General features: G+C 26.8%; 1 protein-coding gene across 4 annotated transcripts in view; it reads right to left on the bottom strand.

Annotated features, from left to right (window-relative positions):
• The window catches only part of LOC122510014 (disks large 1 tumor suppressor protein), a 1,103,313-nt gene that overhangs the window by 23,756 nt on the left and 1,063,883 nt on the right, over positions 1 to 15,674 (bottom strand). For all 4 annotated transcript variants that reach the window (XM_043624398.1, XM_043624394.1, XM_043624397.1 and 1 more), the window contains one exon: positions 782 to 995. In XM_043624398.1, coding sequence (XP_043480333.1) covers positions 782 to 995 — 214 coding nt within the window. The remainder of the gene's footprint in view (positions 1 to 781; positions 996 to 15,674) is intronic.

Raw genomic sequence — 15,674 nt, 5'->3', positions numbered from 1 at the left:
TCGAATATAATTGAATTTTTGCGAAGAATTTTATTACTTTTGAAAATAGTATATTGTAGGTTATTGTATCTACTATTTTCAATAATTAATTAAATATTTATTTAAAAATGAACTATTTTCAGAAGAATTTGAATTATTACTTACAATTTTTAAAAAATCCAAGTTCTTTAAAATTTCAAATTAAATTCATTAAAAATTGAAATTTTCTAAAATTTCAAATTAAAACCTTTGGAATTTCTTCTATTTATGAAAATTGTAAAGGCAACTCTTTTAAAATTGAATTAATTTTGAAATATTTAAGTAAAATTATTCATTAAATAATTTATTATGAGTCATAATTTTATGATAGTTCTTGAAAAATTAAGTTATTTAAAAAGAACTTATTGTTAGAAACATGAGAAATTGAAGGTTTTGTATTAGAATTCGTGATAATTTATACACGGAAAAAATTCCGGGACATTAGATGCGCCGAGGACAGTGTCAACAGCAGTACATTTCATTTTGCACGTCTGAGGTGCCATTTCGAGATATCAGACGTACATAATGCACGTCAGATACGCCAAACTGGCACAGATCACAGATGGCGTGCACACAAAAATTCAGAATTTTCTTATGAATTCTAAAATTCCCTGATTTCCCTGACTTGTGGCAACCCTGAAGCAAAAACAAGTGGATTATAATTTAAGTTTTTTTTTTGAAGTACGTAGAAGAGAATAATTGAGCGAGGACGACTAGTTTGATCGACTGCATGGGCATGTTAATTAGATTTTCGGAACATTACCTTGAGGGCGGCCGCAGCCTCCTCGTGGGTGGCGGTCCTGAGGTTGACGCCATTGACGCTAAGTATTTGGTCGCCCCGTCGAAGTTCACCACTAAGATCCGCTGGACCGCCGGCTAGGATAAAGGATATGAAAATGCCTTCTCCATCCTCTCCCCCGACGATATTGAATCCCAACCCCGATAAGCCCTTGTTCAGCGCAACTGTCCTCACCTCTCTGAAAAATATTCAAAAAAACAAATTTTCAATTTTTTCTCTCAAAATATTATTTATTTTTTATTCTTAAATTGTAACTTAGAATTTAATTTTTTAAATAGTGACGCACTATTTAAATGAATAAAACCGAAATCCGATTTCATACTCACTCTAATAATATTAGAAAAATTCCAAAATTTCAAATGGAAATTAATTAATACGACCCAATATTTTTCTAATAATATTTGAAAAAGAAATAAATGTTAATTTGAAGGCCCACTCCAGAAATTACAAACATAACCTATAATGTTTTTCTTCAGGTCCTGTTCGGGTCCCTTCGGCCCCTTTTACAAAGTGCGTCACAATCGCCCCAATTATTACAGATTTATTAAAATAATTTACGATTCATTTAAAATTAAATATAATTTATGTCTAAAAGTTATTTATAGAAGTTCCGTTAAAAATAAAGAGAAAATTTGATATATACCGAGAAGATAAATCATTTAGATAAGACAAGAACAATAGTTTGAGATCCACTATCAGTCACTTTGTCTCTGAATCTAAAAGGGGTCTTTTGTGGGAAGAGTGTATATAGAAACTGGAAAAGGGAATGAGGAGAGAAAATTAGCATGTTAATTAAGGCTTTCATTGAAATTTGAACTATTCGTAGAGTCCTCGTGGGGCACAAGTCTCGAGGACCCTTGACTCACTTCTGTGTGTATTATGTCTCATGAATTCGTGCAAGTGACAACCCTGCGGGCTTCCTCCTCCTCCGCCCCGGGCAACCTCTATTTTCATCGTACAATTCACCCTATTTTCGACCACTCTACAAACGCCCTCATTCGCCTACTCATCACTATAACAATAGACCTCAAAATAAGCCAGCGATTCACGATGACAAATTTTTAACTTTCGCCAGTTTCCTATTTTTCTGCTTTTCTTTTTTCTTTTTAGTTACCACATTTTTAATTATTAATTGCAATTTTTGTACTTTTGCTTTTTCCCTCTATTTTTTTAACTTCTAATTCTCAATTTCGAACTTACTACGGAAGAACGTCACACTGAATAACATGACCTTAAGACCATCGCACAACTGCTTTGCGAAGTCGTTCGCGAATGCAAAGCATGATGTAAAAAAGGCAGGGCTCGAACCAGTGAAAGTATTTAAAAATACGGACTTTAACGACCAAAAATTAAAAATTACGGACCAATTACTGATAAAAATGTAACCAGTCCGAGTCAAATAAGAGAACATTTTACTTAAAACCATAAATTAAATTTTTCATAACTATAAAACATGAAGAAATCAAACACTCCGAGTCTTCGACTGATTGATTTCTTCATTTTTTATAATAATTAAAAATGTCAGAAAGATAAAATCATTATTTTATATTATAAGAAAGAATATTGGACTTCCTCCGAGTGATATTATTATTTATGAAAATAATTAAATCCCTGAAGGGAATTTTAAAATTTATGAAAACTAATTGAATTACTGCGAAGAAATTCATGCCAAATTTTAAGAAATTTGATTTTCTTGAAAAAATTTATGCAAATTCTATTTTAAATAATTGAATTACTGTGAAATTTTTATTTTTTTTGGAAAATAATTGAATGTTTGTATAGAATTTGTACAAAATTTTTGTTTAATAATAGAATTTTTTTGAGATATTTGGTTAAAATATAGTAGAATATTGAAAATCATTGAATTAAGAAAAATTTTAGAAAATAATTGAAATTTTGCCATGAATTTTATTAAAATTTTTGAAAATAATTAAATTTTATTACTTTTGAAAATAATTGAATTCCTGTGATGAATACTATTATTTATGAAAATAGTTGAATTTTGCAATGAATTTTATTAAAATTCCTGAAAATAATTGGATTTTGTCAGAGAATTTTGCTATTCATTTATAAAGATAATTAAAATGTTGACGAGAATTTAAAAAAAAATTTTTGAAAATAATTTATTACTTACGAAAATAATTGAATTATTGCGAAAAAATTAAAAAAATTTGTTAATTGAATTCCTGAGAAATTTTTATTATTTTTGAAAATAATTGAATTTTTTGAGAAGAATTTTATCAAAATTTGTTTTAATTTTAAGTAATTGAATTCTTTTGAGTCATTCCATTATATTTCGACTAAAGTCGTTGCTGACTAATTTTAAAAAATTATAATATTTTGCAGGAATGATGTTAAAGATATTAGGATCACCGAACAAAAAGAATTTTTTAAATATTTTTTATATTTATTGTAAAATAAGCATCTAAAGTATATGAAGTCGTAAAAACTGTCACATTTTCATCTATTAGAAAATATTAAAGAAAACACATAATTTACTATAAAAATGTAAAAAAGTTATAAGAATTTATTAAGAAAGAATTGTTTTATTATTATAAATTGATAGAAACAATTATTAATAAGAAATATTAAATAAAAAAGGATTTTTAAGTTCACCTGCCAAATAACCTAATTTTGCAAATTTCATTCACTAAATGTGAGAAAGAGAAATCATTAAATTAAATAAAACCTTATGAAATATAAAGTACCTGTGATTAACTTTTAGTTTTTCTTATCACTTTCTTCCTTTTTTCTTCATAAATGTTAAAAAATAAGCAATTAAAACTGGCACTTTGCTTATTTTCACGATTTTAAAATGCAAATAACTTCTGCCCAGAAAAATGAAAAATTACGAAAATTGGGCAATAATTATTTGATCACTAGATACACTCACTGGAAAAAGATTTTCTTTGGTCCCGAAGCTATTTTCCGAATTCATTAACTTTAAACTTTTTACTATTTTTATCAGGTTAATACATGTGTTTTTTAAAGGACGAAGTTAGCTCTTCTTGTTTAATCGTTTTGAACCAACTTCAGTTTTAAAAAAATCACATGTATTAACCTGATAGAAATAGTGAAAAGTTTAAAATTAATTATTTCGGAAAATAGCTTCGGGACCAAAGAAAATCTTTTTCCAGTGAGTGTATTTAGTGATCAAATAATTATTGTCCAATTTTCGTAATTTTTCATTTTTCTGGGCAGAAGTTATTTGCATTTTAAAATCGTGAAAATAAGCAAAGTGCCAGTTTTAATTGCTTATTTTTTAACATTTATGAAGAAAAAAGGAAGAAAGTGATAAGAAAAACTAAAAGTTAATCACAGGTTCTTTATATTTCATAAGGTTTTATTCAATTTAATGATTTCTCTTTCTCACATTTAGTGAATGAAATTTGCAAAATTAGGTTATTTGGCAGGTGAACTTTAAAATCCTTTTTTATTTAATATTTCTTATTAATAATTGTTTCTATCAATTTATAATAATAAAACAATTCATTCTTAATAAATTCTTATAACTTTTTTACATTTTTATAGTAAATTATGTGTTTTCTTTAATATTTTCTAATAGATGAAAATGTGACAGTTTTTACGACTTCATATACTTTAGATGCTTATTTTACAATAAATATAAAAAATATTTAAAAAATTCTTTTTGTTCGGTGATCCTAATATCTTTAACATCATTCCTGCAAAATATTATAATTTTTTAAAATTAGTCAGCAACGACTTTAGTCGAAATATAATGGAATGACTCTTTTGGAAAATTTTTTTAAAATATATTCTAAAATCATTGAATTAAGGAAAACTTTAGAAAATAATTGAATTTCGGAGGAGAATTTTATTATTTTTAAAGATAATTGGAATTTTGACGAGAATTTTCAATTGTCAGTAAAAAAAAATTTACTGAAAAATGTCGAAATCGTATTCACGCACTCAACTGTAAAGGTGTTTCTCCAATAGCTTGAAAATGCATTTGTTTTGTCTGATACAAAATAGATTCATATTTTTGTATAGTGAAAAAAACCGTTAAAACCACAAAAAGAGGAGAAAGATGAATTATTTTCTGCGGCGTGAAAAAAATAAGTATCGTAAAAGATTAAATTGCTGCAGTTAAGTTTTTATTAATAGATGAAATTTCCAATTAATGTAATTAAAAGTAGATAGAAGTGGTATTATTTAACGTTGATAATTGTGGAAAAAAGTGAGTTGTCGTGTATGATTGCTAATCAATCATGGTGAGAACAACAGAGGAAGAGAGAGAGAGAGAAACAGGTTCAAGTGATGGACCAGAGGAAAAATAGTTTCTCTCATTTTGTTGATGCAATATTTATATAGATAGTAACTGGGGACACGATTCCACGCTTAATTGACTACTCAATGTCCGTGACCAGTACTTCCATCTCTTGAACTCGTTCCTCCTCCCCCCAATTGCCCCCTTTCCACATAATACTCATCATTCAACAGGCTCTCCACCTGTCTTTTCCTTCCTTCTTCCTCTTACACTCGCCTACAACAATTTTATGAATGAATCTATTTTAAAATATTGATAAAGGCACAAGGCAATTATTATTTTCTCTCTTGACAAGTTATTCATCAAAAGTTTCGAAATTATGCATATTTCACTTTTAATCTTAATATAATTATTGTTTCTTGGTGGAGTTTATGCACTTTGTTCATTACTAATTAAAAAGCTGTATATTTTTTTTCTTCACGCTTTTTCAATTAAAGTAATTTCATTAGTGTTTTATTGATTAGTTTGATGTCACATCGTAAAAATAAATATCGCTGCGCTGGGGAAGAAAGTTAATTGAATTATATACCAAAGTATCTTTTTAATACTAAGCAGAATTCATTAATTAGTAATTATAATTAATATGATAAAATAGTATAAATAAAAAAATATAAATAAAAATTTATCTAACTTTACAAAATTCTTTTTTTTTTTAATTAAAAACGTGAAAGTAAAATTTAAAACTATAAATTAAATACAACTAAAAAATAAAGTTCAGGTAATGAAATATATCAAAATTATTATTAATAATAAAAAAATAAAAGTACAATTTAAAAAAATAAAATTTTGTATATTTTATTTTTTCTTTCTTGCTGTATTTATTTTTATAAATAATTTTATTTTATTTATAATAATATTTTGATATTATTAGAAATAAAATTAAAGTAAAAGTTACAATGATTGAAAAGTGAATATTTGTCACTTAGTACAAACAAAATTTTTTTATTTTTATTCTCTTTTAATTTTGAACATTCAAACGAAGGAAAATTTTCGCTTATTTTAATTATTTTTTATTCAATTTAATTTTATATATTATTTACTTTCAATTATTTATAGCAAACGATATTTTGTAAAAAAAAAATATTTAAAATAGTTTTACGACAACAATTTATCAAAATTTCTAACACATTTTTTTAAATAAATTATTGATCAATAAAAATTTTGAAATAATTATGAAAATAAAATTTTTTATTTTAAACAAAAATTTATAAAAATTCCTTACACATGTTTTAAAAAAAAAAAATTATTGAATAATAAAGTCTGAAAAGAATTTTTTTACACTTAATTTTCTTTTGCAACGTATTTATCAATAAAACCGTATAAAAATTTGTTTAGATAAAAATTTATCAATATTCCCTACAATTTTTTTAAAAAATAATTTATTGACTAAAAAACTTTTTAAAAAAAAATTTCTTCATTTAAAATTTTAGGTCCCTGAAGTTAGCGTTGACGTTCAGCGTCGAAAAATATTACAATTTGCAATTTTTTAGAGACAAAAATGTCACTAATTTCACTTTTTTCATTGAATTTGAAAATCAAAAAACCATCAAGACACTTTTTAGCCTTAAACCCTTGAAACCATTTTTTTCATTTCTTTCGATTTCGTGATAAAAAAATTGTTTTCGCGGCTCAGCGACGACGCTAACTTCAGAGACCCAAAAATTTATAAAAATTAGAAAAGAAAAATATTTTTTTTGTTTATAAATTGCAAACTTCATCAACTTTCATTAATAATTTAAAGTTTATACTACAGTAATAAAAAATTATACTTTTATCGAAAAACTTCCTTAAAATTAAAAATTAAATAATTCACGGTTAAGTAAAGTTTTCATTTTTAAAATTCCACTTTAATGTAGAATAAAAAATTACCAGTGATTGTATATAGTTATTTCCTTAATTATTAAAAATATTTTTTTTTTATTTTGGAATAAAGTTTTCAATTTCTCGTTTCTGTGACAAAAAAAAATTGTAACACAATTTTGCAACAGGATATTACAAAAAGAAATTTATTGTTCTCCATAAATTTGGAAGAGAAAGTCTTAATTTGAGTTTTTTTGGTGCAAAAAAGTGAATGGCAAAAAGAAGTCAATAAAAATATGACGGTCGAAGTAAAGTTTAGTGACCGAACGACATATATATGAAGTTGTCAACAAGTGGCGTTGAGCAAACGACAATAAAGCTGATTTAAATTGCACACCCTTTTATTCAAATCTTTTGAAATTTAATTTGAAAAGAAAATTACAAATTCTCTATACAAACATATTTCGATATCACAAAAAACTTATGAAACCAATGGGAAAAAAAATTCAAATATAACAATTTATTTTGAATAAAAAAAATTTTCTTATAAAAATAAAATAATTATTCGAAAAAATAGACAAAATTTGTTTCTAAAACAAAAAGAAATAGATAAAATTTTATAGAACGGAAAAAAGAATGAGAAAAAACGATTTATCATAATCTCTGTATTATGGCGAAAAATAAAGCGTAAAACGCACATAGAGATGAATGCGCAAAAAACTTGCGTCGACACAAAAAGAGATACATTTGCTTATTGAATCATGAACACACCTGTTTTATTTCTCCCTCATATTTGCATAAAACACATTGTCCGAATTGACAAAAAAGTGTAAAATTATTGAAGAACAGTTGATAGATCGGTGAATTTAAATTTTGAATTCAGTCGTAATTTTTGGTGACACACAAAAATAAATGGAGTACACTTTTTTTTTTTTAAATTTCAGTAAAAAATTCAAAATGGAATATTACGGGCACTTGAAAAATAAGGGCGCACTATTTTTTTCTCTTTTAATTTTGTTTCTTCGCCGGTTTTAGAAATTGGACATATGTTGTAAGGAGGAAAATACAACTCGCCTTAAGCACGTCGATGCGATAAAAGGGTCTCTAAGATCATAGCTACGATGACAACGGGGGCGTAGCGATACATAAAAGACTTGGTGGTGGCCGCGCGTCGCCATGCGCGCTTCGACTACACTGGGCCATCACCAGATCGATATAGAAATAAGCTGACTTCTATGTTGGCCAACCTGTTGTAAACATTGCCGAAATTTTCCCGCCACCTTTTTTCTATTTACAAATAACAACTATATAGCTCTCCTATTTATTTTGGAATTGGATATTTTTTTGTTTTTAAATATTATAATTACAGTAACGCCTTTATTAATCGTTTCGCGGTCGACTGCGTTGCATTCGTATTTCCATTCAACATAAAAAAACATTAAAAAAACAACATAACAAACTTTTACTATATAGTTGTTTAATTTAAAAAAGGTTTGAATTTGAAATTTTTTAATGTCTTAATTCCTGTGGAAAATGCTGTTGCAAAAATAAGATTAAAAATAGGAATTGTGCAAATATTTTTCTACTTTTTCTAAAACAAAATAATAATTTTATTAAAAAAGTTGTGACTCATAAACAAAAATAATGCAAAATAAATCAATTTTCTATTTCTTAATCACAATTTTCTAATTTTGTCTAGAAGTAAAGAACAAAAATCTGCATAATTTCAATTTGACAAAACATAATATTTAACAAAATTTTAGTCTTTTAATGAAAAGAAGTGAAAAAAACTCTGATGATTTCTATTTGTGATTTGTCATTACAATTTTGAATTAATTAAAAAATAAAAATAATTATAACAATAATATAATATACAATCTATCTAAAGATAACAAAAAACAAAAGTATAAACAAAAGACAACTTTAGAGTGTGTGGGACAGAAAAAGTGAATGAATGAAAGAATGAAAGAACATTCAAATTATTATAGTTAATTAATTTCATAAATTTCATTTTATAATTCAGGGTTGCCACAGGTCAGGGATTTTTATTAAAAGTACTGTAAAAAATAAAATTTTTTGAATTCATAAAAAAATTCTGAATTTTGGGGTCTTCTTTGTTTAACTCATAAATTATTATGAAATTACCACGAATTCTAATACAAATCCTTCAATTCTTTCTATTTCTAACAATAATTTTTTTTAAATAACTTAATTCTTGAACAGCTATTATAAAATTATTACTTATAAATTATTTAATGAACAATTTTACTTAAATATTTCATAATTTAATTAATTCAATTTTAAAAGAGCTGCGTTTAAAATGTTCATAAATAGATGACCATTAAAAGCTTTTAATTTGAAATTTTATAAAATTCCAATTTTGAATGAATTTGATTAGAAATTTTAAAAAACGTAGATTTTTGAAAAATTTTAATAATTCAAAATCCTTTTGAAATTAGTTAAATTTTTTAATATATATATTTAATTAATTATTCAAAATAATGGATTTATAGAAGAATTTTAGTTAAAAACAGAAAAAAAATTGAATTTTGGAGAAGTTACAAATGATTGCAGAAATTCAATTATTTTCAAAACTATAGGTACCTACTGAAAAATTAACAACCATAACTTATGATTTTTTGGGAGCATGCTTATAATTTAAAGAGAACGTAACTAACAGTATTTTTGTATAAGTAATAAATTATTTTCAACTGTTTTATTAAAAGTCGATAATATATTTTTACTAATTCATTTAGTGAATCATAATTAGCAATTTCTGAAATTCTGCTAAAAAATTAGCCACAGTTTTTTTAAGATTCTCAAATTGAGACCATTGTAGCATCAAAACGTTGCATCTCTACAGTTTTGATACATTTATTGTCTCAATTTGATATATTATTAGAAAAACTGTAACTAATTCAATAAAAATTAGTCTTTCTTCCCTCATTACTAACAGTATCAATAATAAAACTCAGTAGTCCATCGTTTTAAGGTTATGTTTATGATATTTTTTCCTTAATTAAAAGTTCCTGTTTAATTGTTTAGAACTAAACTCAGTTTTTATTAATTACTTTATATGTAATAAAGGCTTAAACTTCAGTGATTTATATTAGGAATTAATCCTTTTTGTGCGTTTTAAATCCAAAAATAACAAACATAACCTAAAATTCTTTAATTCTTAGGTACCTTTCTTCGAAGCGCGTCACATAATAATATATATATGTATACAAATATGTGACGCTCCATAGTGAAAGGGACTATCTCCCAAAAACTACACAGGACCACAAAATTTTTATAAATTAAGTATTGACCGGACCATGTTTTTTATGTTTTTTGTGTCGCTGAATTCGAATCCGAACTCAGTTTTGCGCCATCACGTCAAGTTTCTTCACAAATTAATAAAATTCGCAAAAACTGACTGTAAGCAAGATATAAATAAAAATAAGCAGAAGATTCTATTAGAAAACAACTTTAACACACTGAAAAAATATTATATAATGTTAAACAATAAAAAAAAAAAACTCGGAAATATTCAAAATTTAAGATGGCGGATCCAATATGGCGTCGATTGTTTTAAAATTTACCCAATTCGCCTGAAACTTGTTACTCGGGGGTTTTTGGGGTTGCTGAATACGAATTTCACCTTAGTTTTCAAAAATTCAAAATAGCGGATCCAATATGGCTGACAAATTTAAAAAAAATTAATTAGATTTACCTGAAACGTTCGTATTCAGCGACCCCAAAAACCCCAAAGTAACAAGTCCATATTGCATAGGTAAAAAATATTGTTTACAAATTATTTTTTATTTTATAAAATTATAAAAAGTTTCACTAATGAAGGAAGGTAAAACGATGATAATCGTAACCCAACATTTCTTTTTAGTGAATAGGTCTCTTTTACTGTGGAGTATAATAATAATATTAATAAAAAAAATAATAATAAGGGGTCGTCCATATATTACGTCACACTTTACAGGGAAGGGGGGGGGGTCAAAAATAGCCAAAAATAGTATGATTTGGATGGCCCCTAATGATAATATTATTAATAATAATATAATAAACTAATAATCTAATAATAATTTAATATTGTTTAAGTATTGTTTTGTAATTTAATTAGAAAAGAAGGTAGGTATATAAATAGTTCTAACTGATAAAACAAAACTTTGGGCGTGATATGAAACTAGACCTTCAAGAAAGTGACATTTTGTTAAACTTTGTTTATCTGCGTTCATTAGAAAGAAAGGTTAGACAGACCTATATGTACACTTGGCTATTGTTTGCGAGGTTGAATTGCGTTGACAAAGGCGGCGCCCATAAAATAAATCTATCAAAAGAGCTTGATGTTATATCAAATATCGTGTTATGAGATCCTTAATTCCGCATATATTCACCTTCATGTTTCTTCTATTTTTATTTTTCTCCCCCAAAAGAAAATTGTCCCTACAAATTCAATGGAATACACTATATATATATATGGGAGAGGGCCCCAAGATGGACATTTCCTATAAAATTTTTGTTTAAAGTGACAGCATCTTCTCAATTTTTTTATTTTTGTTGTTTGTATAGACGAAGATTTTTATGCATATTTGAAAAATAAAACCAGTTTTTTTTCTACTGCGCATATCACCTGAATTTTTTGTCAAAAAAAGTTTTATTTCCGATTTTTCTCAAGTCGATAAAGTTATTTAAATTTTTGATTTTAGATAGGTATTTATCGTTATAATATTATTTATTTATCATATAATAATATTCTAAAATGATTTTATTAATATTTTGTTTGTATACAATTTTTTTCTGGGTTTCAAAAAATGATGTCATTTACCCTAAGATGGACACTTTCGAGACCCTAAGATGGACACCACTTTTCAATGTATTTATTTTCATGCTTTCGATTACACATTTTTTTAATAATTTTGTAAGCCTCGTAATTGAGATTTTTTATTTTTACTGCCATGGAATGTAGAGCTATCGATAGAGAATTCGATATATCGATATATCTTAACTTGTCAAATTAAAGTTAAATATGTTATTTTTTTTATTCTCAAGTTATAAAATTAAGATTTTTAATAATGTTATTCCTAGTAAATAGAATAAAATGATTAAACATTAGTTTAAAAATTAATACAGGATGTTTATCTTTAATTTACCACACTTTAAAGTGATTTTTAAGAAGGTGTCCATCTTGGGGCCACTTTTTTTTTGGGCAAAAATTTTAACAATTAGAAAAAATGCTATAAAAAATGTTTAAGTTCAAAATAAAATTGTATCTCAGTGGCCATAAGTTACCTAATAAATTGTACTTTCATTTAGTATATAAAACATTTTAACATATCTTTTTCGGTTTGGATTTTAGAGCCATCAATCGAAGAGGTGTCCATCTTGGGGCCCTCTCCCCTATATATATATAAGTTACCAACGTTGATTCAACAAAAAACTTTAAAAAAAAATTTTCTCAGGATACAAATTTTTCTTGTTTACTTTTAACCCAAGTAAACCCTCTAAACCCTAAAATAAAAAAAACATGGGAAAAATAGTGATTTTTAATTTTTTTGTCGAATTTTTTTTAAAAATCACGCAATTTCAATTAAATTAATAATTCCTCGCATCGGTAGTCATTTTTTTCTTTTGATAATTGATTTTTCTGGCATTAGACGTTATTTTAAAAAATTTCAAGTAATTCCAAGTCGGGGAAAGCAGTGATTTTGGTTTTTTGTCACGGATTTTTGGAAAATGCGAGAATTTTAATTAATTTAATAATTCCTCGCCTCGGTAGTTACTTTTTTCTTGTGATAATTGTTTATTTTAATATTAGACACTATTTAAAAGAAATTTTAAGTGATTCCAAGTCGGGGAAAGCAGTGATTTTTAATTTTTTTGTATCACGAATTTTCCAAAAATTTCAAATTAATTAATGTTTCCTCGCCTCGGTAGTCATTTTTTTCTTTAGATAATTGTTTATTTTGGCATTAGACGTTATTTAAGAAAAATTTCAAGTCATTACAAGTCGGGGAAAGCAGTGATTTTCATTTTTTTTTTGAATTTTTTTCCAAAAATCACGAAATTTTAAGTAAATTAATAATTCCTTTGCCTCGGTAGTCGTTTTTTTCTTTTGATAATTGTTTATTCTACTGTCGTGTGTCATTTAAAAAAAATGTTAAGTGGTTCCAAGTCGGGGAAAGCAGTGATTTTGATTTTTTTAAATGAAATTTCGTAATTTTTGGAAAAAATTCGACAAAAAAAATCAAAATCACTGCTTTCCCCGACTTGGAATGACTTGAAATTTTTTTAAAATAACGTCCAATGCCAGAATAAACAATTATCAAAAGAAAAAAATGGCTACTGAGACGAGGAAACATAAATTAATTTGAAATTTCGATATTTTTGGAAAATTCGTGACACAAAAAAATTAAAAATCACTGTTTTCCCCGACTTGGAATCACTTAAAATTTTTTTAAATAGCGTCTCATATTAAAATAAACAATAATCAAAAGAAAAAAGTAACTACCGAAGCGAAAAATTATTAAATTACTTGAAATTCTAGAATTTTCCAAAAATCCGTGACAAAAAAACCAAAATTATTGTTTTCCCCGATTTGGAATCTTTTGAATTTTTTTTTAAATAGCGTCTAATATTAAAATAAACAATTATCAAAAGAAAAAAACGATTACCGAGCCGAAAAATTATTAATTTACTTAAAATTTCGTGATTTTTCGAAAAAATTCGAAAAAAAATAGAAATCACTGCTTTCCCCGACATGGAATGACTTGAAATTTTTTTAAAATAACGTCTAATGTCAAAATAAACAATTATGTAAAGAAAAAAAATGACTACCGAGGCAAGGAAACATTAATTAATTTGAAATTTCGAAATTTTTGGAAAATTCGTGACACAAAAAAATTCAAAATCACTGCTTTCCCCGACTTAGAATTACTTGAAATCTTTTTAAAATAACGTCTAATGTTAAATTAAACAATTATCAAAAGAAAAAAATGACTACCGATGCGAGGAATTATTAGTTTAATTGAAATTGCGTGAGTTTTGAAAAAAATTCGACAATAAATAAAAATCACTACTTTCCCCACGTTTTTTTTATTTTAGGGTTTAAAGGGTTTACTTGGGTTAAAAGTAGACAAGAAAAATTTGTGTCCTGAGAAAATTTTTTTTTAAAGTTTTTCGTTGAATCAACGTTGGTAATTTCAGTTTCATTATTAATCAACCTATATTACAAAAAGATATCGCCGCCGCTGTTTCAAGATTCTGTAAGGGCGCCCTATCCCAAAGGGGCCGTCAAAACTTATGTCAAAATTGACCAATTTTTTGACCTATAGGTCAAAAAGAGGATAAATAACGGCCTCACATTACGTCAAAATCTATGTCTAATTTGACCTATTTTTTGACCTGTAGGTCAAAAAGAGGATAAATAACGGGCTCACATTACGTTAATATAGGTCAATTTTGAGGGCAGTTTTGACCCAGACGTCAAAATTTGACAAAGAATTCCCGCTACCCTCAAAATTTAGGTCAATTTTGAGGGCAGTTTTGAGCTAGACGTGAAAGTTTGACAAACAATTTCCGCTACCCTCAAAATTTAGGTCAATTTTGAGGGCAGCTTTGACATAGACGTCAAAATTTGTCAAACAATTTCTGCGCGCAGACTTAATGATGAGGTGAAGTTTGGCATCTGACCTAACAAAGTAAGGTAATTTTAAAATTGTGTTTGCTCTTACACCTATAATTTTGACCTAATTTTGACGTTTTATTTTTACTCCCTCATTTAGTTACGTCATAATCTATGTGTCATTTGACTTTTATTTAACTACAACTTAAAAAGGGACAATAAAGGACTATAAACGTATCTATGATACGTCAAAATCTATTTAAAATTTAACGTCTTTTTAACCTATAGGTTAAAATGGGTCGAAATATATGTCAAACTTTAATCTAATGTTTGACATATAGATAAAAAAGGTCCATAACGATTGTTACATTACGTCAAAATCTATGTGTATTTTGTCATGTATTGTATGCAATTTATTAAGATGCATTGATATTAAGAAAAAATTACTTTAAATTTATAAAAATTAAAATAAATATAAAAATAGAGATAGGGGGTTGGCGCGCGAAGCCCCCTAGTATATATCTCCCTATATTACAAAAATATATCGCTGTCGCCGCTGTCACCGCTGTTTCAAGATTCTGTAAGGGCGCCCTATCCCAAAGGGGCCGTCAAAACTTATGTCAAAATTGACTTATTTTTTGACCTATAGGTCAAAAAGAGGATAAATAACGACCTCGCATTACATCAAAATCTATGTCTAATTTGACCTGTAGGTCACAAAGAGGATAAATAACGGCCTCACATTACGTTAATATAGGTCAATCTTGAGGGCAGTTTTGACCTAGGCGTCAAAATTTGACAAAGAATTCCCGCTATCCTCAAAATTTAGGTCAATTTTAAGGGCAGTTTTGACCTACGCATCAAAAATTGACAAACAGTTTCTGCTACCCTCAAAATTTAGGTCAATTTTGAGGGCAGTTTAACCTTCACATCAAAATTGGAAGGGTTTGGAGGGGTTTTTGACCTATAGGTCAAAAAGAGGATAAATAACGGCCTCACATTACGTCAAAATCTATGTCTAATTTAACATATTTTTTTACCTGTAGGTCAAAAAGAGGATAAATAAAGGCCTCACATTACGTTAATATAGGTCAATTTTGAGGGCAGTTTTGACCTAGGCGTCAAAATTTGACAAAGAATTCCCGCTATCC

Source organism: Leptopilina heterotoma, unplaced genomic scaffold (genome assembly GCF_015476425.1).
Source record: "Leptopilina heterotoma isolate Lh14 unplaced genomic scaffold, ASM1547642v1 Lhet_65, whole genome shotgun sequence".
NCBI classification, from domain to species: Eukaryota; Metazoa; Arthropoda; class Insecta; order Hymenoptera; family Figitidae; genus Leptopilina; species Leptopilina heterotoma.
Note: the sequence above shows the minus strand (reverse complement) of the source record. Positions and strands in the feature narration are given on the sequence as shown.